Raw genomic sequence first — 25,473 nt, 5'->3', positions numbered from 1 at the left:
TGGTGTGGTGTGGAGGTGGTGCTGGCTCCATCAGCTGCTCTCAGCTCTGTGTGGGGCTCAGGAGGTTAAAAAATCCCTGTGTGCAGCCCTTCTGGAGCCAGGGACAGCAGTGACATTCAGCCATCCACCCAACCTGCCCGTGCTTGGGGCTGAAATTGTGCCAGCTGTTTGTTTGGGGACCGACACACTCACGCTCGTGCAGTTTCTCCCTCCAACACAGTCCAGACTAAGCTGTAACAGTGCTGTGTGCTGGGGACTCAGGTTATTTCCTTTGTGGTGTTGATTAGCACACTCTCCTTCAGCCCTGCTCTCCTCAAGCACTGAATTTCCTTTCCAAGTTCTGTGTTACTGCAGGGAGAGGCCACGAGCCTTTTCCAAACTGTTAATTCATGAAAACTTCACTCAGGGTGAGCTGCACTGTCATTTCCTGTCATCTGACGTGCGCTGGCACGTGAAACTGGGAACTTTGCAGTTCCCTGAGGTTCAGTGAGACTCCTGGTGTGATGCTGATGGGATAAATCTGCTGCTTTCAGCAGAGCATCCACTTGGGCAGGTGCTGAACATTCACTGGGTTGTGCAGCTTCCATCGCTGTGATCTTCTGTGCTTGGTTGGTGGGTGCTCACCTGCACAGCTGAGACCTCTGGTAGCAGGATGGGGTACAAAAAAGGAGAAGAAAATGCCTAATTGCCCAATAGAAGATCTGTCTGAACTAATTAATGGTGTTAATTCTGTTTGGAGTCTGAGAAGTGCTCGTGTAAGTGCTAAGTAATAGTATCATTAATATAGTTAAAAGTGCTTTCTTTCACTACTGCTGCCCCTTCTGTTTTAGCTTCTGCTCCAGATTTTTCCAAGAGTCCAATGAAGAGACTGATCCAGGTTCAGATAGGCAGCACAGTTGATTTTGAGTGCAAACCCAAAGCTTTCCCTAAGGCCAAATGTTCCTGGAAGAAGGGAGGTGAGCAGCTACGCGAAAATGAAAGGTATCACCTTACGTTGGTTTATTTGTTTTAACCTTACAAGAAGCTTTTGTGTGTCACTTTATGCAGTAGTGTCAAGCTGTAGATCCAAACGCTTGTAAAGTCTCTCTGAAGTCTGGCTGGCCTGGGGATTTTTTTTTCCTTGGTTTTTTTTGTTTGTTTGTTTGTTTTGATGGTATGTGAGCACTGAGAGTTTAAGTGTGGTGCTTTTTCTAAGGTCAAGGGTCAGATTTTGTTTTTCAGTTTCATGTAAGTTGGGCCTGGTTTAGAGAGAGCCAGGTACTGATAGAAAACTGGGTAGGCAAAGCCTGTACCAAAGCACTAAAAGGCTTCAGCAGAATGCTCTGAAAATGTTGGCAAAGGAGCAGTTGAGGTGTGTTACAGTCATGCGGATGAAATAGCTGAGAAAAGAAAGAAATGTTAATTGGGAGGTCAGGAATAGCAGGTGAAAACATGACAAGAGAAGGAAAATGCACTTTTTTTTCCCTTTTCCAAGGAAAGGTTCTTTTCAAGCAGCCATGATCCTACCAGGGATAACAGATGTCATCATTGTTTGCGTGATAGTGGATGTGTTTTGGGGTTGTGACTCCCAGGGGAGAGTTTGTGATTCACCCATGCCCCCAGCTATTGATTTCCAACAACATGTAAATGAGTTTTTTCCAGCAATACCCATTAAAGCATTATTGAATTAGTCGTAAACTGAAGCTGCACACGTGTGCTGGTTAGATTGTACAAAAAGACAATGCAGGGCTGTCCCTCTCTGCTCTGGAGCAGCCTTTGGGTTTGCATCTCCCCCACACTGGGCCTTGCTGACTTCCCAGCCTTTGTTCTACGCTTCGGTATTTACACAGGCTGGGACTTCCAGGGAGTGAACTGGGGCAGCAAGGAACCTCCTTGGAGGAAAGGTGTGATGAGGATAGTTACAGGTCTGATTCGCCGTGGACATGGTCAGTGAGCACACTTCAGTGCTCAGGACAGGCTCAGAGGAGCCAGAACTGGTTTTTGGGAGTTCACTCTGGCCCCAGGTCAGCCTTTCTGTCTGAGTTAGACCCAGGTGCAGTCCCAGCAGCAGCTCTGGAGGGTCCCAGTGTTTGCTGGGAGCAGTGGGGACAGGCTGGCTGTGCCAGCTCCTCCTGGAACACTCTGGGGTCACACCACATAATTCATGGACAGGGAGTGTCCAGAAGGCCAGACAGGAGACTGGGGAAACCAAACACGTGGGTTTTGAGGGAGGATTGCCATGGCAGTGTGGTGTGATTCCAGGGTTGTGTCCCTACTCCTCTAGCACTGGGTGCTGATCTGAACAAAGCTTAGCCTGGCATCAGGAACATTCCAAATCAGACAGAATTCTCCTGGTCCTATTCCTGCAGAACACCACGTTGTGCTTTTCTTTTGCAATTTCTAAACACAGAAGTTGCTCCCAGGTCGATAAAACTTGGAGAGAGTGCAGTGGAGACCTTTATTTGTTCCATCATGAGGCTGGAGCTGTCTCCTTGTTATCCAGAAGCTTTGGGCAGTCATCTTTGCCCTTTGCTCGCAGGGGCCACAAGGCCTTTCACGTGTTCTGGTGTTAAGTGTTGTCAAATGTGACAGTTTGGCAGAATTTGGGGCATCTGCTGTTGCAGAACTGGACACTGTGCCACAGCCTCCCTGGCTGCCAGCCTGCAAGCAAAATCCCTTTCAAAACAACACCACTTGGTTATTGAATACTTCCAGCCTTTAATTAAACAATACTAATGTGTTAAATTAAATTATGATCTCTAAAATCTGTGAAACTTGTTGATGGATCTCAGTCGGATTTATTTTTATGACTCCTTTCATAAAGCACGTGCAAAAAATGCACAGCTCCTGATTTTATCCATTTAGGAAAATTCCTAAATAATTTTGTTCCTGTCTCATTTCCGTAAAAGGTAGGATGGTACTGGTTTCATTTGGGGTGATAGTACCAGGCTGAAGAGATCAACGCTCAGTTTCCAAAAATGAGTTGAACACCATGCTGCCTGCTTAGGTTTATGGAACATAAATTACAGCTGTTACTTCTGCCAAGTGCAGGTAATTCCCAAAAATGACCCAGAGTGTTTATTTTTGACAACATACTGTAAATGGCTTCCAGAGGAAGCACAATAACGAGGCAGTAATCCTGAATTAATCGGAATGAAGTAAAGTTGCCTTCGGAGAAGAGCAGAGTGTGGCTCTTTGCAGAAAACCCCGGAGTTCATTACTGTCTGCTGTGAATAATTGCAATTCGTGAATTTCATGCGGTTCCTCAATTCCTGCAGTTCAGGAAAGGGTTTCAAATTAGCAGCACTTTTTTTTCAGCCATTAACTAAACTCCCTTTCCAGTGGAGAAGTCTGGTGGGGCGGGTTTCCTCTTTTTTAATTGCAGCAAACAGGAGGAACGAGTTCCTCCCACAAGGGAGGTCCAGCACGGGCAACACCTGGGAGAGGTGGTGGGGTGGCAGAAGGAGTTTTAAATTTTAATTACATTTCTTAATGTCATAAGAAAACTCCTATTTGAATAACGAAGATAAAGCACAAATACTTGAATTTTAGTGCAATCAGAGAACTGGGGTTGCACTGAGCTACTGACCACAATGCTTTAGTGAAGCCTGAGAGGGTTTCATTTCGATGGCACTGTTGCTCGTATTCTTAATTTATTTTTAAATGGTGCTGCTTTTTCCCGTATGCAGAAGATTTGGATAATGACTCAGTAAATTTTAATTAAATGAGCTGAATATAGTGTGTCTTGTGGAGGGGAGGAAATATAATTCAAAATGGATTCATGAGCTCTGGGCTGAGAAATCGCTCAGCATTGAAGAAAGCAATCTTGTTTCTTGTTAATTTTGCAAAATACGTGATTCATTTTTTTTTCTAGAATATCTTTAATAAAGAGAGCTAAACATTAAAGAGCAATGGAGTGCAGAGAGAAGCAAAAGCATAGGATAACACGCAGAGGGAAAGACAGAAAATGGGAATTAAATTTATTGGGTGCCTGAGACAGCTCCACCTCCAGATGGATGAATTTTTGTTGTCTTTTTATCCTCCAGAAAAGGAGGATTTGGTGTTTCACCAAGGTTAAATGCTCCTGATGCTGGTTTAAGTCACCGAAACCAGAATAAATACAAAAATAGCTGCAACCCAGACATAACCCCTTCCAAGGTTTCCCTAATGTTTTATGTATGTACATGACTTTTGAGTTTCAGTTCATACTTGACAGTCGCTGCCTGTGGGCTGTGGTGGGTCCCGAACTCCTCGCTCAAATACCTGACTAGAAGAGGGTTAAAAACCAGGATTTTGTGAAAATGCAGAGCAGCATTTCACCTTTAAACAAACTCACCTTTATTCCAAGATGTTTCTAAATTTTCCAAGACTAGAAAAAGCTGAGAAGATGCTGCAGAAACTTGACTAAAAGACTTCCCAGTGCAGTTCCCTCAGGAAAACTCCAGTTTTAGCAGCTTTTCATTGTGGCCAAGTGATGGCAAATTAAGGGAGAAAGGAAATAATTCCTGATAAAAAATTGCACTGTATTTAGAAGTATTAGTTAATGATTTTAGCTTCCCTGCAATTTGAATTAGATATTTCTATTCATTTTGTGTTATAGTTTGAAATGCTATGATGTGAAAAGTAATGAATTTACTTACCAGTACTTGCATAGGATTTTTTTTTTTGCTGACTTGCCTGTTAATTAATCTGCTTTAATTGAGCTGGAATTTGGTTGATACATTAAAAGACAGTTTTGACCCACTTTTCCACCATTCCTTTTGCACTGAAGTGTTCCAAACTGGAAAAGAATGTGGTGGTGTTTATTACCTTATCAATAAGGATCTAAAATAGTTGATTTGCTTTTTTTTTCTTTTTTCTGAATAATCTGACAAATGAATCAGGCAGTGATCCCTGAGTTTGGCGATGTCGGATAATTCAGTAATAAAGCTTTGCCTTGGGAGGATGGGGAGGTTTGCAGTTGTAACAGTTGCATTAATGACACCAAGTTTCAGTGGATCCTGAGGCACATTCTGCCTTCCTTCTCCAAATACCAATATATAAAGAGGTTTCCTTTTTAAATAAGTACATAAAGAGGAAAAATTTCTTTCTAATTAGGAACCCCGAAGTCCTGAAGTTGTTTAATCCTTCTCCCCACCCTGCTGACCTCAGTGTCAGGGTGTGGCTGTGAGTTAAAGGGGTGTTATTTGACTGTAGAGACAAAAAAAATCTCCCCAGACATCAATTTTCCCCCAGTTTTGCTCAGGAATTTGTGAGAGGTGATGAGTTTGTCAATGATGCTTTGATCTGATGACCAAACAGGTCCTAAATCCATCTCCAGCTGGAATTGAGGTGGATTTAGGACAGTCACTCCCCCCGTGGTCCCTTTTAAAGGGAAAAAGGTTTTGTGCTGTTTGCCAGGGTATCAGAAGGGTGCAGAAAATGGAATTTCCATGGAAAGTTGCTGGCCTTCAGCAAAACGTTTTGGAAAACCAGCTCTGGATGCAGGGGATGGCAAAGGCTGGATTGTTATTTTTGTGTGTCACAGGTCTGCGTCTCTCCCTGGCAGTGTTCCAGCACCGTGTGTGAATATTGAATAATTCTAAATAAACTAAAAGCAGAGCCAGTTTGGGATTTAGGGTTTCCATAGGCTCTTGAGCTGCGTTTACTCTTTTGTAATTGGAAAAAGTGGAGCATTGCTCTTTTTCTAATTTACCAGTAAAGATTTTATTTCGACTATAATATTTTTCTCAAATTGATTTTTTTTTTTTGCTGTACTGTTTGCTTTTTGTTTTTAATTCTGGAAAAAAAAATGATTCTTAATTATATCTGGGTTTTAATAAGCTTTCTGTTTAATTATTTCGGGCAAGCTGGGCTTGCAGGTAGCTCAGAGCACTCTAAAAGTGATTCATTTTAATTAAACTATAGACATTTTCAGGTTTATTCCCTGATCCTGCTTTTTCCTTTGTTTGATCTTAGGCTTTGTCAACTCTCGGGGTTTCTTTAGTTTTGTGTTTTTTCTGTTGGAAATTGCATCAAAGTAGATGAAGCCTCAGCTAGAAAGTGCAACAGCACTTGCTTGTAACCATAATTGATATATTTTAACACCCTTTTTTGATGTCATCCTAATTACCTATAAAATGTATCACTCATGTCTTTAACACATTTAAAATACCTATAAACCATATGGCACGGTTTAATTAATTTTAAATGTTCCATCTAACATGAAGTGCAGCCAAATATGACTTAGGGATTTTTGCAAAACAAGTTAATGAACCTCGGGGAAGTCACTGGCGAGGCACATCCTCCCTTGGAAAAAAAAAACAAAAATCAACAGCCTCAAATTCCACCTCATCAACTGAGGTACCTCAGGATGCTTTTGTGGTTATAAATGGATTAAACTGCCTGTTTACAGCTCTCTTTCTCACCCCAATAAGGCGCTTTTGTCTGTTGTTCTAACAGGGTGACTTGTTATCTCGTGTAATTTGCATCTGCTAATTTCATTATTGCAGCACCTATGCCCAGAGGAAGAGTTGCTCAGCTGCAGCACTGAGAGCTGAAACACCCTTTTTAAGGAAATACAGAATGCAATTTGAACTAATTAAGAAAAAAAAAAATAACATTTCAAAGTGGTGTATACATTTCTGTAGTGTAATTCCAAAAATTCTGTTTCCTTGTATGGAGCAGTGCAGCTGTGGCAGGAGACCAGATTCCTGCTTCCAGAGGTTCAGAACAGCCTCCACGGGGCTTTGAGGATGAGGTGAATTTGCTGTTGAGGGAGTGGGGCAGTGGAATTCCAGAGCCCTGGTGGACCCCCATTGCTGTGGTTTGCATTTACAGAGTGTGGGTTTGGGTCAGACAGAGTAAAGTGTGCAGGATAAGATCACTGAACCCTTGATGGCCATTTCCTGAAGAAAATTTCCCCAAAATCCAATCTAAGCCACCTTGGCCACTTGTCACTTGGGAGAGGAGACTGAGCCACCCCTCACCACAACCTGGGGTCAGGGTTGTGCAGAGTTTATTATCCCATGCTGATCCCAGCACAGCGGAATCCAGCCACAGAGCTCAGCTGGGAGGAGTGACAGGGATCTACTGACATCACTTTACCTCAAGAGCCTTGAAAATAGAAAGAGCAGCAGAGGTGTGTAATGAATTCATTCCCTTTATACTGAATAAAGCAGCAGGTTAATAACGAGGCACGTGCAGGTGGGCAGGCGAAACCCTCCCAGCTCTTCTGAGGGAGGGGAGGTGGCCGTGTGGTGCCACTGAAGGTGGAGTTTGGTGACATTTGCTGCCTTTTCAGCTGGCATTTCCCCTGAAAACCGAGCAAGACTCCAGCTGATGCAGGCACAGCTTTGCCTGGAGAGTTTTTTTTGTTTGCTGCTCTGTTCGTCCTGCAGCTCAGTGCAGGGCATTTCCAAACCACCATCCAGCCAGGGTGCTGTGCTCCAGCTTGGTGCCTCTCAGCTGGGCTGATGGGATGTGAGAGGAAAGCTCTGAAGCTCTTTTGACTTGGGCACATCAGGGAAATGGGTACCTTTTGTTAATTACTGTGGACATTTTTGTGCATATTCAGTTATTTTGCTGCTGCAGGTTGTCTTAGGGTAGAAATCCTATAGAACAGTTGGGAGGACAAGAATTAGGGGAAGAGGGAGTCAAATCAGCCTTACATCCCTCCAGTGCTGCTGTCTGGGCTGTCACCTCTGCTGTGGGGACATTCCTGCTCCTCTGTCCCTGTCAGTGCTGTGGGTTTTCTTCTGTCCACATTTAATAAGCACGTTCCTGCTTTTCCATGCTCTCACTTGTGGGGGCTTGTGTGGGGTGAAGGGAATTTTCTGTCCTGGAGGTCCTTCCACAAAGGAAGTTGATGAACAGTCCTATGGAGTTGTCATGGTAATCACAGTTATTTCAAAGTTGCTGTGCAAGATTGCTTGAGGTAAACAACAAAAGAGCTGAAAATTATTCCAGTTTCCATTGGTGCAGCTAAAAAAGACGGAGCTCATGTGGGATTTCTCTCTTTCACATACACACATGCGCCCACATCTCTTAAAAAACTGGTTCTGCTGGTGTCCAGAATGATAGGTCCAAGTAGGTGGTTGGGTTCAGATTTGTTGTGTGTTATCAGTGGATAATCGCACTGTTTTCAAACCCCAGGCTGGTGATTGTCCTGGTTTCAGCTGGCATTGAGCTCCCTTTCCTCTTAATTGTCGATACAGTTTAACATGTCCCAGATAACAGTAAAGTATTGAAACATTCTGTCTATAAATTCTGCAGCTTTTAAAATCTCCTGGTGATTTTTTCAGGATCACACTGTTGAAGGACGGAGGACTAAGGATAGCCAACGTGACCAAGGGGGACGCTGGCAGCTACACCTGCCTGGCCACAAACCAGTTTGGAACAGCCAGGGGCTCCACCAGCCTGATAGTTACAGGTGAGTGAGCTGGGACACGGGCTGGAGCTGGGATTGCAGGCTCAGGAGTGATGTGGTAGAACATAAAGAGTATGAGAAGTTATTTATTTAATGTATAAAGATAAAAGGATAGCTGTTACAGCTCTTTTATTAGTTGAAAAGACGCTGAGGGAGTTTTCTGTCTCTGACAAAGATATTTCTCAGATGTGAGGGAGTTCTGAACGCTTCGCTCCCTCCTCTCACTTCTCCAAACACTAAATAGTGCAATTATGCTTTTAAGTTCGTGGGGGTTTTTAATTTGTTATGAAAAAAACATGTCAATCAAAAAAAAAAATCTTCGAGGTAATTTTATATTCCAGTCAAAAATCTGTTTTGCCCAAAAGAGGTTTAAATGCTGTTTGCTTATGGAAAAAGATGTGGTGGAAACTCCGGCTGCAGGGGAGCATTCAGAGACTCCATGGGCAGTAGAACACAGTCTTTCAAAAGCAAATTTTATACAGAAGTGTTGTTCAGAGGGATCCTTCCTCCAAGTCATCCATTCCTGGCTGCTGGTTGAGATACTGGATGAAAAGAGCCAGGAGTTTGTGAAGTTTATCTGAAAAATGTCTTCTCTCATAATGTTCTTTTTCAGATATTTCAATACCTGAAAGATTTCCCAAACTCAGAATTACCTAATGTCCCTCTGCATTACATATCCTGTATATCTCATAGGTCCAAACAGAATTACTTTGTTCAGTGAATTAACAGCTTCATATTTCCAGCCAGTGCTCCTAAATGATTCATGTCCCTTTATATACAAATAATAGAATTATATACAGAGAATTCCTAGAATTAAATTTTATTTTAAAAATATTTAGAGTAGCTGAAATTTTTCCTCCGTTAATGTGATTCTGGAATAGCAAACAGCTGCTCTTAATGGCACTATTTATGTTCTGTGTGATGCATGGACCCAAATATCCAGTGTGCTCTTCCTTAAGTGGATTTCCTCCAGGTTCTGGGGTTTATTAGGTCCTTCCCTTACTCCCACCTCTTCATCTGCCCAGTGGCTGCTGCTGCTTCGAAGCACAGTGGGGTTGCTGAGAGCCACCTGACGTTGTTGTACACTACAACAACACAGACTCTGACTTCAGAAGGCTGAAAATGACTTTTTTATTTTTGGGATGTGTCTTCTTTTTATACTATTCTACACAGACCAGTTTGATTGGTGACGAGAAGACAAACTTCTTCAATCACATTGGTCAGACCAGAGGGACGTCAAGAAGAAGTCCTTCCTAGGGAAGGAATGTGAACAAAGTTACAGTTACAAAAACACTTCTCTTGTTTACAGAAAAACCCTTGGGAAGAGAATTTCAGAAAACTAAAACATTTCAGGCACAAAACCAGGCCTACAGCCACCCAGCTGTGGGATGGCAGCTCCTGCCTGTGGATTCAGCTGGCTGCAGTGGGTTGGCTGCATCCAGCAGGCTCAAATTCACCTTCCCAGTGCCCAGCAGCTCCTGCTAGGAAATGCGAGGACACAAAGGTCCTGGCAGCATTTCCCAGCCCAACTGCATCTTTGGGAGTGGCTGTCACGGATCCCATCTGAGGAATGTGGAGGGGGATATCAGTGGCGGGCAAAGTTCAGCAGCACTGAAAAATCCAATGAGCAATGTCTGTACTCCCTGCAGAGCCCACCAGGATCACCCTGGCACCTTCCAACATGGATGTGACCGTGGGGGAGAGCGTGGTGCTGCCCTGCCAGGTGCAGCACGATCCCCTGCTGGACATCAGCTTCACCTGGTACTTCAACGGCACCCGCACCGACTTCCAGAGGGACGCCTCGCACTTCGAGAAGGTTGGAGGGGTGAGCTGCAAACCTTCCCTTCCCTTCCCTTCCCTTCCCTTCCCTTCCCTTCCCTTCCCTTCCCTTCCCTTCCCTTCCCTTCCCTTCCCTTCCCTTCCCTTCCCTTCCCTTCCCTTCCCTTCCCTTCCCTTCCCTTCCCTTCCCTTCCCTTCCCTTCCCTTCCCTTCCCTTCCCTTCCCTTCCCTTCCCTTCCCTTCCCTTCCCTTCCCTTCCCTTCCCTTCCCTTCCCTTCCCTTCCCTTCCCTTCCCTTCCCTTCCCTTCCCTTCCCTTCCCTTCCCTTCCCTTCCCTTCCCTTCCCTTCCCTTCCCTTCCCTTCCCTTCCCTTCCCTTCCCTTCCCTTCCCTTCCCTTCCCTTCCCTCCTTTAGCCAGCACAAACTCCTTTTTCCTCGTGCTAAAAATGAAGATGTTTGTTTTTTGAGCTTTCTCTTCTGTGTTGGCAGGATTGGGACACCACCATGGAAAGGGGTCCCGGCTGCAGGGGAGCTTCCTGCTGCCTCCCCAGCCCTTTGAGGCTCTCCCCAAACCCCCACAAATAACTAAAACGCACTCTTAACATTTTCCTGGGGTTTAATTCAAGTTAAACTGTTCTGTCTGCAGCCCCCCTCCCCTTCTGTTGAGGTGTCTCAAATTGAGTTTGCTGAAATCACTTTGTGTAGGACGTGATTTGCTCGGTGTTGGGCATTCCCTGAATATCCACTTCCAATCAAGGAGATGGATTTTAGATTGCTTTTGACTCAACTTTTAATTTATTGTAAGCAATCAGTGCTGAATTGTCCTGCAAACAACTTCCATCTGTGCTTTCACAGAAGACCAGGCACACACATGGAAGGGAGTCAGGCAGAATTGGCTTCAGCTTGTGTTGAATGAAGAACTGAGACATTGTAATGCTGAAACAAAGAAAAATAACCAAATGTTTTGAAAGGTTAATGTTTTTTTTCCAAGACTAAAATAAACTTCATGTCTTTGCCTCTCTCCCAAACTACTGTTTGCCCATGAATCAGTGGCCTAAGTAGCTGAAAAACCCCACAAATTAAGGTTTTGTCCTTGAAGAAAATGCCGCTTCTCCAGAAAATTAAAATTTAAAAATTAAAATCTGACTGAGGCGTTTTTCACCTGGAAAATTCAACTGGAACTGAGTTAAGGCAGTAATTCAGCTGACACAACGAGGAGATTTTTTATTTTTTTTTAAGGGAAACTGTCTAGCAAAGATTTAATATCAAGTTCTCTGTTCAGTGGTGTAGAAAACAAACAGTGCACGAGGAGCCCTAATGTGATAGGAAGTTACAGTTTCATTCAAGTTTTATTTCTGTTTCCCATGATCTGGGAAATAACCACATGCTGTGAGCTGAGGGAGAACAACAGGGAAAAAAGACTAAAGATTAAATACTCAGTGAATAGCAAAGAACAGAAGTTGGGCTTGTAAAATGGGAAATTCAGCCTAGAATATGCAACCTTTAAATGAAAGTGCTCACAATAACCTGGAGAATGGACTGAATTCAGCTTTGTCTCTTACACATTTGAACTCCTTACAAACCTGTCATGGTTTGGCTTACAAGTTCTAGATAAAAACACTGTGAATTCTGTCTAGAAGTCCAATTGGTAATGGCCACTGAAAACACTTTTTTCTTGGGCTTTGAGACAAATGGGCACTGGGATTACTGGGAGTGCAGGCAGGAGATGCCTTCCCAGTATGAGCTCTCCATGTTGGAACTCATTTCTCCTAAAAAGGGGACATTACCTCATTTTTTTTTGGGAAAACACTCCCAGACAACAATCATGGAAGTGCTGATGCGCAGTAATTTGCTGCCCTGCAATGCAGCTTTTGAGCAGCTTCACGTTTTTGGTGGATTTCTTTTCCCTTTGCGAAGAAAACGTCACACTGCAGGAGAGGTGTATTTGCATTGATGAGTGTCCTGTGTTCCCCCAGAGTGCCTCAGGTGATTTAATGATCAGGAACATCCAGCTGAAGCACAGTGGGAAGTACGTGTGCATGGTGAAGACAGAGGTGGACAGCGTGGCCTCTGCTGCCGACCTCATCGTGCGAGGTACAGCCCAGCCCCAGGATCCCTTTTTCCACCTTACTTTATATTTCAGGCTATAGATTTAACTGATGTTTGAGGTTACAGAACCAATCCATGGTTTGAATAGTGTGATGAATGGCTGTGAGTTGAATGATGTCATTCTGACTTGCACCTAGGGAGGGTTACTGCTCAGGTTTGGGGTGAAGCCTGATTTTTCCGAGAGAGATTAGGAGCTGGGGGTTGTAATAGTGACTTCACATCTTTCTTCACTGCCAGTCCTTCAGGTCACTGCCAAGAGGTAACTCACTGGCAGCTCTGAGGCAGTGGGTGTTGCTGCAGACTGAAGTGCTGGGGACTCCAGAATCCTTGCTGTGAAATGGGCAATTCCGCCAGAGCCCAGGAGAGGCTTTGTCCTAGGGTTTAAAGCCTTTAATGGAGGATTATTCCTTTTCATTCCAAGCTGGAATGTTCACAGTTGAGCCAGAATTGTGGCTTTCTTTGCTGATGTTACAGCTACATTTATTGCAAGGTAAAAGCTTTGATCTAGAAAAGCACATTATGTGATCAGCACTTACTCAATGTATTTTAAAATATGTCAGATATTTTCTCATTGTTAGTGCACTGTTACTCATTTCAACCCCCATTGCTGGCGCAGGTGAGACAGCCCCCAACACTCTGGCCAGGAAATGCCCAGAATGAGGAATTTTCCAGAAGGCAGCAGGAAGTTTGTCTGAGTGAATTGCTGCTTGGGGTGCTGGTCAGATGTGCTGAAAAATTCTTCCAGTGCCTTGTCAGTAAAGAAGTTGTAGGTAAAAAAAAAAATTCCAGACTACAGAGATGTATCTGTAGATTAAAGAGGACATTTAGGAATAAAGGAAAAGACATTGGAAAGACAGAGGGATGTGCTGAACAAAGGTTCTTGGTAAAAAAAAAAAAACAAAACCCAGTCATCTGTTCTGCCCTTGAGAGTATTTCAGGTTGAAATTATCAGACTTAAGTTTGGTGAATGTAAAACCAGAATTACAAGTGGTTCTTATTCCAGTTCAAATTGTTCTCCTCCTCCCTGAGGAGGAAAAAAGGGGAATCCACCCTGCTGGAAGTGGTTCCCAGGCTGCTTCAGGGCTTCACCAACATCTGCCTGGTTTCCCATCTGATTCCAGGCTCTCCTGGGCCCCCTGAGCACGTGAAGGTGGACGAGATCACGGACACCACTGCCCAGATCTCCTGGCAGGAGGGCACAGACAACCACAGCCCCGTGACCACCTACACCATCCAGGCCAGGACTCCCTTCTCCGTGGGCTGGCAGCGAGCCACCACGGGTGAGCACAATTCCCAGCCATCCCAGGGAATGTCTCTGTGTCTTAGTTTGGAAAGACAGGTGTCTGCAAGGGAAAGCTGGAACTTCCCTTGGAATGGAGAATGTAAACCCTCTCCCTCCGAATTATTATAATTTTGAAATTAAGGGGCTTTCAGGCAAAGATATGGGAATAGGAATAACAGCTCTTTACTAGGAACATTAAAAATAAAAATGTAGTACTACAAAAAAGCAAACTAACAAAAGGAAAAACACTGACAAGAGTCAGAAAACGACCTGACACCCTGGTCAGGGTGCTGGGAGCAGCCCAGTTAAGTCCTCCTGGAGTGACGGATGTGGTTCTCTTGGAGCAGAGATGATCCTGTAGAAAGGTCCAGTGGTGGTGAGATGGGTCTGGTCCTCCTCTGGGAATCCAGTGCACACAGGCTGTGCTGGTGTTCTGAATCCCAGTTTTTGTCCAGGTAGGAATGCTTGGCTCCTCCCCCGGGGTGGAGCATCTCCCAGTGGGATGATGGAATTGTATCAGCCCTGCAGTGAGCCTCGATGGCCCATGAACAGCGGATATCCCCTGTAGGGAGGATGGGTCCTGGAAGGGATAAGGAACACAGCCCCAGCTGTTTTCAACAGCTGGCCCAGTAACAGAAGACCCCTCTCCCCCAGAGTCATGAGCAGTTGGTCACAGAAGAGCAAAAAAAACCACCTCCCCAACCAGTTTGAAGAGATGATAATAGAATACATGATTTTGGTTGCATTTTGCATATGGCACCGTGTTCCTGAGTTTCCTTCTCCCTTTCTCTTTCCCAGTTCCAGATGTGATCGACGGGAAAACCTTCACAAGCACAGTAGTGGATTTAAATCCTTGGGTTGAATATGAATTTCGTGTAGTTGCCACTAACAAAATAGGAGGTGGAGAGCCTAGTTTGCCCTCAGAAAAAGTAAGAACTGAAGAGGCAGGTTAGTGGGTCCTTCTATTTGTTTTTAATTCAAGAGTCTTGAATATTAACCAAGAAAAGGAGTGTTCATAAGTTCAGCTCTTTGCAAACAAGCGTGGAATTGCCATTGGGTATAAAAGCCTGTCACAAGTTTGTTCATAGTTTTCCATTTAGCTGTGGGACAGTTTGTGTTGCATTACTGAACATCACAAAAGCGTGTCATCTAAATCCATTTCAACTGCGTTTGCTGTGCCAAAATCTGCCAGCTCAGGCAGTGCTGCAGAGTCTGAAGGTATTAATGGATGGAAAGAGGTTAATTTTGACAGGGATTTTTCATTCCTGGTGTTTGATCAGTGAAACCCTTCCCTGTAACAAGCATGTGGCTCAGAAGAACCCATCCATTGTAACCCCAGGTCACTTGGAATGAGGCCGTTTCCCAATTTGTCTGCATAACATCCCTGGAAGTGTTCAAGGACATGGAATTCTTGAGCAACGTGGTCTACTGGAAGGTGTCCTGGAACAAGATGATCTTTGGGGTCTCTTCCAACCCAGACCATTCTGAGTTCACTCTAGAAAAAGTAAAGCTTCTCTCCAGTTTTTAGGAGTTCCTAAACCCAGCAGACGTGGTGTAACCTGTGGGCTGCTGAGGTTCTCCAGGTGCTCAGAGAATCCCCAGCCTGGCCCAGGGAAGGATGAATGTGGGTCAGGGCTGGGGCTTTCCAGCTCTGCCCCTCCTACCCCAAAAATATTTACCCTGATTGCAAGAGGAGTGTGAATGTGGGTTAAGCTCAGAGCATGAGAGTGATGTGGTGTGTTCTCTTGTCTCTACTCTGTGCAGACATCTGTCTCTGCCTTTCCTTCCCACAGTTCCCGAAATTCCCCCGTCTGAGGTCAGTGGGGGAGGAGGCAGCAGATCTGAGCTCGTCATAACGTGGGATGTAAGTTTGCTGGGGGGAAGTTTTCATCACAGAACTTCTTTTCTCTCTGCTCTCCCTGAGTTTCCCTGGCTGCAGCAGCTCCTGCTCCGGGATGTGCCCGTGCTCTGTGCCGTGTGTGGTGTCAGCCCTGCACACTGGCCTTGTTCTTTCGCTCCCACGTGTCCCTGTGCTGGGTGGAAATCCCCTGAGAGTTCAGATTGGCTGGGATTGCTTCTCTTCTCAAGCAAACGTGAATGCTGAAAAGGAGGCAGGAGGGCAGGGCAAGAGGGAAGGGGGATGGTCAAGCCAAAGAATTGGGCTTTGCAGTGCAGATTTGCAGGTATTGCTTTCCCATCATTAAATCTGGATACACTTTATATTATGTATCCCTTTTTTAATGATTTAAAGAACTGTTAATATTCTCTTCCTAGTATTGATCACTCTGTGTGGTTATCTAATCATAATCACATCAGAAGAAGGCTTAAGGCACTGTATGAAGCTGGTATTGGATTCTCTAATAGCTGACCAAGCAATTATTCATTTTTTATAAACTGTGGATTGATGAAAGAAAAGTTCTATTTACTGAAGAGTGTCTTGAAGCAGAATACTTAGTGAAAACCAGAGATCATACCTGAAAGTTGATCTCTTCTTGAAATGCAAACCTTAAAAAAGGTTGAAGGGAGCACATTTTGCTCTGCTGTGCTGTCGGATTATACCTTTTTCAGACCCAGAGATAGGGCAACTGAGAAAGAGGCATTTTAAAAACTTTTATTCCATTTTCAGTCTCGTGTGAAGGATGAGACAGTACAGATGTTACAGTTCACTCCATAACAATCAGAAGCTAAACTGCTTCCTAATTAAGATACATTATAAGCGTTTCTTGGCCTATCAGCTATTGCCACACAATGCTGCTAACACCTTAAAGCCAGTCATCTAAAACTATCCCTCATGGGTCCTACTACAATGCATCTTTCAGAGTTCTGTTTCTCCAAAGTATCTGGTCTGCTTGCTTTGAGAATTCTCTACAAATCCCTTTCCCACATTGTACCAGAGGTTAATTGGCTGAGGGTTTGATGCCAAGCTCAGTGCCAGCATCACGTCCATGAGTCACGTCCATGAGTTTCTCCCTGCCCAGCACCCCCAGTGGCCTCACAGACCCGTGCTGTTCTGTCCCAGCCCGTCCCTGAGGAGCTGCAGAACGGGGAAGGCTTTGGGTACGTGGTTGCCTTCCGGCCCTCGGGCACCACGACGTGGATCCAGACCGTGGTGACGTCCCCCGACACGCCCCGATACGTCTTCAGGAACGAGAGCATCCTGCCCTTCTCGCCCTACGAGGTCAAGGTCGGGGTCTACAACAACAAGGGAGAGGGGCCCTTCAGTGCTGTCACCACCGTGTTCTCAGCTGAGGAAGGTACAGCCTCGAGCCTGGGGGCTTTTGTCTTCTTTTCTTCCTGTTAAGAGCCGGGATTAATGCACGGGGGACGCAGTTTTGGTGTTTGGACTCAGTGTTTATTAATTCTTATCTATAGGACAGTCTCATGAGTTGTGGGCTCTAACTAACAAGGTGGAAAATGGATGGCTCTAACTCTTCCCAAGGTTTTCTTAAGCATAAACTATCCGGTAATGAGGTGACACCTGTATTATTTATACTTTTAACCCAATAATTAACCACTCATGGTCCACAATGGGGACCCTTTCACCCAATTATAAAAAACCACCCAAACCCATGAAGAAGAGGGTGAAAGAGGAAGAACTTACCCTACGCCCTAAAAACCTCCATATTGCTCTATATATATTACTGTATATTAAAATCTTAAACTCACAAGTTTTTCACCCTGTGATATCACACAATTCTGTTCAAACTGCACACCCACAACCCCAGTGCTATCACTCAGTTTTCAAAACTCTGTTCCACTGTTCAAATGCAGTGTTTGCTTGAGGGTCAGTGCCTTTTAGCACAGAAAACCTCAAATTCTCAGCCTCCGGGGTTCCAACAGAGCCACCCCAAGCCCTTCCAGCAGCTGCTCAGGGCGATGAGGTGGGTTGGGATGAGGGACCAGATCATTCCCACAGTCACTTCTCCCTGGTTGATTTCCCCACACAGAGCCCAGCACAGCCCCCTCGGGAGTGTCTGCCACCAGCCTGTCCTCCTCGGCCATCCAGGTGTCCTGGACAGCCATCCCCTGGAAGATGAGCAATGGAAGGCTGCTGGGCTATGAGGTGAGTCTGTGGAAATCGAAATATTTCAGTGAATCAACCCTGTTTTTAAATAAAACCCACTCCTCCTTGTCAAGTGCCGTGGGCCAGAAGGGTTGTACAGGCTGCAGCACAACCACACAGGTTCACCCCAAATTTTGCTCTTCCTGCCCCACCTACAGCCAGAAGAAGGATAATTCTTTTCTGTCTCTGTCAAGAAAACCCCACAAAGAGAAGTTTTTTGCTTCTTGTGCTGATAGATAGTCATGTGCCTGACGTAACTCCAAAGTAACATTTTTCAGAATTACATTTACTTTCAAAGAAACTTCTTTGTAAGGTACATTTTTTTGAGCTTAACTTGTTTCCTTCTTAATGAAGTAATGGTTTTCCTCTTGTCATTCTTTAGTTCAAGCAAGGTCTAATATTTCAATTGCCTTTTTCCTGCAGTCACACTGAAAAGAGCAGCAAGCGTGAGAAGCAGATGGATAAGAATATTTCATTTTTGCACAGTAAACGTATTTCTGAAACTTTAATGTATTTCTACCTTTCTCAGCTGAAGGAAAAAAAAAACGCACTTAAAAGAGTCGAGTAAAACACTGCGAGTCAACAGCCCTTTCCAGGCAAGATTTAAATGGTTTTGGTTTTTTATCTCCTAGGTTAGGTACTGGAATAATGACCAAAAAGAAGAATCTTCAAACAGAGTGAAAGCAGCAGGGAATGAAACATCAATAAAAATCACAGGGTTGAGGAGCAACTTGGCTTATTACACAGCTGTCCGTGCCTACAACAGCGCTGGGGCAGGGCCCTTCAGTGCCACTGTCAATGCCACCACCAAAAAGCCACGTGAGTACCTCAGTTTAAAGTGGGGACACCCATAAATGGTGTGGCAGCACTTGGAAGGGGAGAGAGAAACGGTGGCATTCCTGAGAATCACAATTTGAGTGACCTGAATTTCCATGTAGTCGGATAAATCAAGCACAGAGCTTCCAGGCTCTTCTTCTCCTTCAGCAGGGTGAGTAAAACCCAACCATTCCAGGGGAGCCCAGGGAAGATCTGTAATTTCTGCATAGAGCCTTTCTTAGGCTGCTAATGACTGGGAGAAATTGGAAAGAAAAATCTCTGTCATTTAGAAGGGAGGGAAAAAAAAAAAAAAGAAGAAGAAGAGAGAGACTTGTTGAATTTTTCAGTGTTCCATAACATATTTATAACCTCTCTGGGGCATGGCTTTTGAAATGCAATGAACCTCACGGAGTTCATGCAAAACAATCCTTCATGTCCACTGTTTTCCCCCTGAACAAATTGCACACGAGGCCACTCTGCTGCTGCAGAGGCCAAATTAAGCTGGAGAACTGATTGTCAAAGGCTGCACTAATTTTTCTACAAGTGGAAATATTTTTAGTGCGCTCCTCTGTTGTAATGCAGCTCGGAATCAGGGTCATCAGTCTTGAAGTGTTTCTGTCAGAGGCACAAGAACACACAATTAAATCTGTCTGAAGGGTCAAATTCCCTGCAATAGTCATTAAATTCCCCGAGCAGACGGAGTTGTAGCATTAATATTATGAACTAAGCTAGTTTATCAGAAATTATGATATGCAAAACTGAGTGTCAGTCTGTCACTGAGGACTAAACCAGCTCAGATTTGCCAGAGTTTAAGTGTGTTGTATGCACAATTACCATGAACTGGCTGATCTGGAGTGACTCAGTGCCTGCAGCCTGGACAGGACACGGGAAAAGGAATTTTTTTCTAATTAATTATCTTTGTGGCTGCTCCACCAGAGGTGGTGGTGCCAGGCTGGTCAGCTCAGGAATTTTCAGTCCATTTTTAGTGTGCTCCCCACTTTTGAGGTGTGTGATTGAGAACTGGACAAGCCCCTGATGTGTGAGCAGGATCTGCATCAGGCCCTTGGGCAAGTCGCTGCTATTTGGAATAATTACAAAGGAAAATTAATTGCATTATGTCCATGGATCTTTCAGGTGAATAAGGAGAGCGAAACCATGTAATGTCAGTGTGAAGATTTTGATAAATTAGTTGAATGACTGAGAGAAATAATTCTCCGTGCTAGTCGCAGTAGAAAGTGATTTTTCATTCAAATGTGTGATTTTTAATCAATCCCAATTTGTAATTTAATTTGAATATTTGTGATTGGTGTGAAGGATTTGCATTCCCCCACAGGACCTGCCAGGTACATCACAGAAACTCTTGCCATTTCAAGAAATACAAATAGCTCAGTTCTACTGGCAGGGTATTTCAAAATGGAAATTGAGCCTTTGACAATTAAAATATCTTGGCTTTTAAATTTGAAATATGCATGTTTACAGCCCAGAATAGCAAGTGAAGGTTTAAATATTGCTATGCAAAATGCCAAGAGGGTGGGGAAGACTTGTCTAAGTTGTTACAATTGTTTCATGTTTAGGAAGTCATAAAATAAAACCCCGAGTTCTGTCCATCAGCTCTTAATTCTGAGCAGGGCTCCTGTGTGGGAGCAGCTTTCAGCACCTGAGAAATCCCTGCAGCTCCTTGGACACGTCCTGACGTGACTTGATGGATCAGGACCTGCCACAAATGAAGTCCTGAGCACTGGTGATTGCTGGAGATTTTGGTGTCTGCAGCAAACTGAGCCTTCTGAATCCCACAGACAGAGGCTTACAGTTTTTATAGATAATTACTCTTTTTTTCTTTTTTTCCACATGTCATCTTAATATTTTGTTGTGGATTTCAAGGATGACTCATTTCCTTTGAAATTCAGCTGTAATATCCCAGTGTGAAAACGATTCATACACGCTGTAACACTTCATTCTCAGGAGTGAAACTCTCTCCTCTTACATTTACAAGAAGTGGTTATTATTAGAACATCAGGTTAAATCTTCCTCAGTACATAGAACAAGACAAATAGTGGGGGAAAAAATAGCTGTGGGTGGTTGGTTGACTTTGGAATTCTTTTTTTTTAAGTCTCACAGGGTTTTTTTTCTTTTTTTTGAGTATAACCAGGTGTGTTTTGATCTGACTGCTTATGGAAAGAGGACAGGGAACTTCCTGTGTGAAAGAATTGAAAAGAGGAGGGAGAAAAAAAGAGGAAAAAACATCATAAGAACATGGAAACAAGTGTTCAAAACCACTCTCGGTGCTTAAAGCTGGAGCCTCCAGTCTCAAAGCACAGCTCAGTCCACCTAAGCAGCAGTTGCCTCCACTAGGTGACAGCAACAGTAAATTGTTTTCCTTAACACATTTAGAAAAGATTTTAATCATTGATTTGTGTCACTGCAGGACGCACTTTCTGGGAAACCAACCTGAGGTATTTGAAGAGGTTTGTGCTTCCCTGAAAGCTTGGCAGCTCCAAGGTACATGGAGGGGCAGAGCCCAAAGCGTGCAGCTGCTTTGCAAATAACAGGCTTGGGTTGCTAAATGAACAAAAAAATCCCAGCAGATCTCCTTGGCCAAAGCCCACTTTTGGCACAGGCTCAGTTCAGAACCACAACTCAAGCTGGAAGAACCAAGAGAAAAAAAAAAAAAAAACTTCAAATATTTTGCATAACAAACATCTTAAAGTAAATCAGCATAGTGGGTAAATTTGGATATTCACTGAGACTAAATCTGTCTAACGATCTATTGTGAAGAATTTTCTTGTTCTTGGCACTGTACTAAAACTAGAAATTTGTCTGTTACCATCATTAGAGTTTGTTCTAATTAATCACCCATGTCCTAAGGCACATGCTTCTGTCTGGCTGTATTGAATGAAGGACCAGCAACAGATATTTCAGCTTCAGAAACAACATTTTTGTGCCATTCTGGCTTTCTCCTTCCTTCTGTTTTTCGAATTTAGCCTCTGAACCATGACGTGCACAGAGAGGAGCTGCTTGTGCATCCCAAATGTAATGGCAGGCAATTACCTGAGCTGGGGAATCAATCTCCAGCGCCAATTGAATTAAAGTCGTGCTTTTGTTGTGTGTTTGAAGCGCCCAGCCAACCTCCAGGAAACGTGGTGTGGAATGTCACAGACTCCAGAGTGATCCTGAGCTGGGAGGAAGTCAGAGCCATGGACAACGAGTCCGAGGTCACGGGCTACAAGGTCAGTGGGGGCAGAGCTGGGAACAATCCAGAGCTGATAGTTCCTTGTCTCTTTGCTCAATATCACCCCTAAACCATTTCACTGGGGTCTCCTTTTTAGGGATTCTCAATCATATTCTAAGAGTGTCTCACCATTAACATCCCCTAATCCCTTTTCCTCCCCGTGCTGGCATTGCTCAGCTCTTGGGATCCCACCCACGCCTGGATCTTAGAACATTTGAACACTTACCACATCCGTAACACTTCTTTTAAATGTGTAACACTTAACCCAAATGGATAAAACTCTGAAAGAAACGGAAAAGATTTAGCCTGATGGATGTAGCTTCCATTGCTGGCCGGCTGTGTTTATTATATTTATTATATATGATCACATTTATTAAACTGATATTTTGAAGCCCTTTCTCCTCTTACCTGCTGTGGGCCGTGCTCATTTCCCTGATAGAAATTACACTGTTGCATCTGCCCTAAATCTGATCAGCACACGAATGTAGAAGTGTTTAAATGTGTCATATAAGTGTGTGTAAAAGAACAGCTGAGGATGCTCCTGATAAGCTCTGTACAGCTGGATCCCACATGATGTATTCCTGAATAAAAGATTCAGGCTGAAGATCGGATTATCCACCAAGTTGTATTGGCAAGAAGTCCATGTTTGCAGCTTGTTCCAGTGTCCCACCACCCATTATTTCATGTTACTGTATAAAAATAATATAAAATAAGTATTATCATCCCTTGTGCCATTTCAAATTAAATCTAGAATAAAAGGCTTTGACTGGTCAGAATCAGAATCATTAGGTTGGAAGAGACCTCCAGGATCACCGAGTCCAACCCAGCCCTAACACCTCAACTAAACCACGGCACCGAGTGCCACATCCAGACTTTTCTTAAACACATCCAGGGGTGGTGACTCCACCACCTCCCTGGGCAGATCATTCCAGTACTTTATGACTTTTTCTGTAAGAAACCTTTTCCTGATATCCAACCTGTATTTCCCTTGGCACAGCTTGAGGCTGTGTCCTCTCGTTCTGTCAGTTGCTGCCTGGAGAAAGAGACCAAGCCCCACCTGAGCACGGCCACCTTTCAGGGAGTTGTGGAGAGTGATAAGGTCACCCCTGAGTCTCCTTTTCTCCAGGATAAACATCCCCAGCACCCTCAGCCGTTCCTCAAAGGGTTTGTGTTCCCAGCCCCTCACCAGCCTCGGTGCCTCCTGTGCATGCACTCAAGGGTGATGCTCCCTTCTTCCTTTAAATGTAATTCCACCCTGGGATATTAACCAAAAATCAGCTCTCTTCTCTCATCCCATCACTTCTAACCACTGGAACCTCATGTGTTAGAGGCAGAGCAGTGGCAGGGCAGGTGTGAGGTGTGCTGCGTTGCAGGTGCTGTACAGGACCAGCAGGCAGAGCAGGATGGACGTGCTGACCACGGCCAGCACCACGGCCGAGCTGTGGCTGCGGCTGCAGGACGATTATCTCATCGAGGTCAGAGCCACCACCGAGGGGGGAGATGGCAGCAGCAGCGAGCAGATCCTCATTCCCAGGCTAGCCAGTAAGTCCAACCACTTTATTTTCTCCCAGCTTGGCTTTGCTTCCTTTGTTGGTGGGGGGGGGAAGCTAAAATTAATACTTCGATGTTGTGTGGTAATCATGTAATAAAAGGGAAAGCAATTAAAAGTCTTCATGCCCTTATGCATGACAAGCTCCATTCTACTGAACTGGTAAATTACCTTCCAAATTGGTATTAAAAATGTTAAGTTTTTTTACTTTTTTTCTCTTTTAAAAAAAGCAAACAAACAAACAACTATTACCTTGAAAGTAGACTCACAGGATCTTTGAGGTTGGAAAAGACCTCCAAGATCATTGAGTCCAACCTTTGATCAAGCACCACCTTGTCAGCTAAACCAAGCACTGAAACCATTCACGAGCACTGCATTTTGCAAGACATCTCTGCAATTTTTAAATATTTCCGGTATTTTTGTAGATCTCTAGTGCTTGTAAGAAAAAAAAAAATTACAGTAATTTTTGCTTAGCATCTGGGAAGAGTAATAATGTGGCACAGCACATACTTATGCTTTCATTTAATCCTGAATTCATTTTTTTCCTTTGTCACAGGTATGGATGCAAGAGGTTCTGGCCCATCAGTCTTGAGTACCTTCACTGTCTCCAGCTTCTTAGCAACAATATTTTCCTTGACCCTTAATTCCATGTTGTGCTGATACATTTGCATTTGCTGGGGAGAAAAAAAAAATTGGTTACTAAAGTGCTTTTTTTTAAAAAAAACCTGCAGTGGTTAATGCATGTTTTTTTTCTTCTATCCTGACGTGTTTTTAAATTCTTTCTATTTCACTGTAAGTTGAAGTAAAAAATACCGTGTAAAGTTTAGCAAATCCTTTAAAAAGGAATCTAAAATGCCTTAATACTTGAACCAAAGGAGTTTACATGTTCCATACTTCAGATACAGTGTAAGAGAGAGGGGGAGGGATGGCACTGTGAGGTCAGGGCTGTGAGGGAGAGGGAGAAACTCCATTTTTGCAGCAACCCCGAATTGTTCAGGGTCTGTTGTGCGTTGTTAAAATCACATTTGGCATGGGCAAGATGAAATCAGAGCTGTGGCTGTCACCAGTCCGAGGGTGACACAACCACCACGTGGCTCCTCCCAAGGCGTTGGGATCATTTAGTTGGGAGTTGCTCTAAATGGGAAAGAAAATCCCAAAATAAATCAAAGAAATCCCCTCTGGAGCAGGGCAGAGGCAGGGCCTCCACTGCTGCTCCCCAGAGATGATCCCCCAGCAGTGTTTGGAGGAGGTAAATTCTGAAATTCATTTCCTCATCACCCCACCTCACCTTTCCTCTCCAGGTTCTCAGTCCATAACCAAGCTCTCCCACCCTGAGGCTGATTGGATTTGCCCTCCTGCCAGTGTTCCAGGAGCTCCAGTGCCCAGCTGGCAGCACTGGTGACACGCAGGGGCACCGTGGCCTTAGGAAGAGGTGACGTGGTGCTCCCAGACCTACAGCCCCAAATTCTCCTGCTCATTCCTCTGCCCCACTGCCCTGCAAACACCCTGAATTCAGACTTACAGTCAGACCTCTCCTTCCTGCTGCTCTTGAACCAGTCCTGACCTCTTCCACCTGCTCTGGCTGTCAGCTGCACCCCACTACTGTCACATGAGTCTGGGAAGTTCATGGCAATACTAGGATACAAAAAACAATGATACAACAACACTTCAGGCTTGCTGTTGTAGAGAAATCTGTGCTTTCTTTCATGGCAGTAAATTAAAGACACATTAAGCCTGGTACATTGGACTTCTAGAGTTGTGGCTTCAGTCACATCAGCCTTTTAGAGACCTTTTAGAGAGGTCACAGCATCCCTGTTCCGGCATGTGCTCACGTGACATAAAGCATCTCCTCTTGAATACTGGGTTTTCTTTAATTCCGCAATACTATTGCAACACACAGAACTACAAAGGGAGAACCAGGAATAATAAAGTTATGGTGGCACTGTAGAAAAAAAACAAAAAAACAAAAACCTTGATATGCATTCAGCTGGCAAAAGAGCTGCTGAGCTGCAGATGAGACAGCGTGCTGCTGAGGAAAGCAAGAGCTGTATATACTGTACATAGAGAGCTATAAATGAGTTAAAAATTAGTTGCTTTTCCATGTGGCTGACCAGTGTTGTTTTCAGACACTTGCAAAGGGGGAGGGGGGTGGGGGGGGGTGGGTGGGACATGGAAATCCAGGTGTTCCTAGTGAGTAAATAGTTAATATTTCATGCAGCAAAGGGTGACTCTTTCTCTTGTCTCACAAAATTCTAGTCCAG

At 44.2% G+C, this 25,473-nt stretch overlaps 1 protein-coding gene across 3 annotated transcripts in view; it reads left to right on the top strand.

The window, feature by feature from the left end:
• Positions 1–25,350, top strand: part of CNTN3 (contactin 3) — a 108,658-nt gene extending 83,308 nt beyond the window's left edge. For all 3 annotated transcript variants that reach the window (XM_066195178.1, XM_066195176.1, XM_066195177.1), the window contains 13 exons: positions 831–981; positions 8,262–8,389; positions 10,036–10,211; positions 12,141–12,258; positions 13,395–13,553; positions 14,354–14,503; positions 15,349–15,419; positions 16,575–16,809; positions 17,503–17,618; positions 18,251–18,437; positions 21,549–21,661; positions 23,037–23,205; positions 23,769–25,350. In XM_066195178.1, the coding sequence (XP_066051275.1) occupies positions 831–981; positions 8,262–8,389; positions 10,036–10,211; positions 12,141–12,258; positions 13,395–13,553; positions 14,354–14,503; positions 15,349–15,419; positions 16,575–16,809; positions 17,503–17,618; positions 18,251–18,437; positions 21,549–21,661; positions 23,037–23,205; positions 23,769–23,872 (1,877 nt within the window). In that variant the 3' untranslated portion in view covers positions 23,873–25,350. The remainder of the gene's footprint in view (positions 1–830; positions 982–8,261; positions 8,390–10,035; positions 10,212–12,140; positions 12,259–13,394; positions 13,554–14,353; positions 14,504–15,348; positions 15,420–16,574; positions 16,810–17,502; positions 17,619–18,250; positions 18,438–21,548; positions 21,662–23,036; positions 23,206–23,768) is intronic.
• Positions 25,351–25,473: the final 123 nt, after the last annotated feature.

Source organism: Chamaea fasciata, unplaced genomic scaffold, assembly GCF_029207755.1.
Source record: "Chamaea fasciata isolate MVZ Bird 193981 ecotype frontalis unplaced genomic scaffold, bChaFas1.0.hap1 SCAF_13, whole genome shotgun sequence".
NCBI classification, from domain to species: Eukaryota; Metazoa; Chordata; class Aves; order Passeriformes; family Sylviidae; genus Chamaea; species Chamaea fasciata.
The sequence above is the reverse complement of the archived record's forward strand: the minus strand, read 5'-3'. Positions and strand labels throughout refer to the sequence as shown.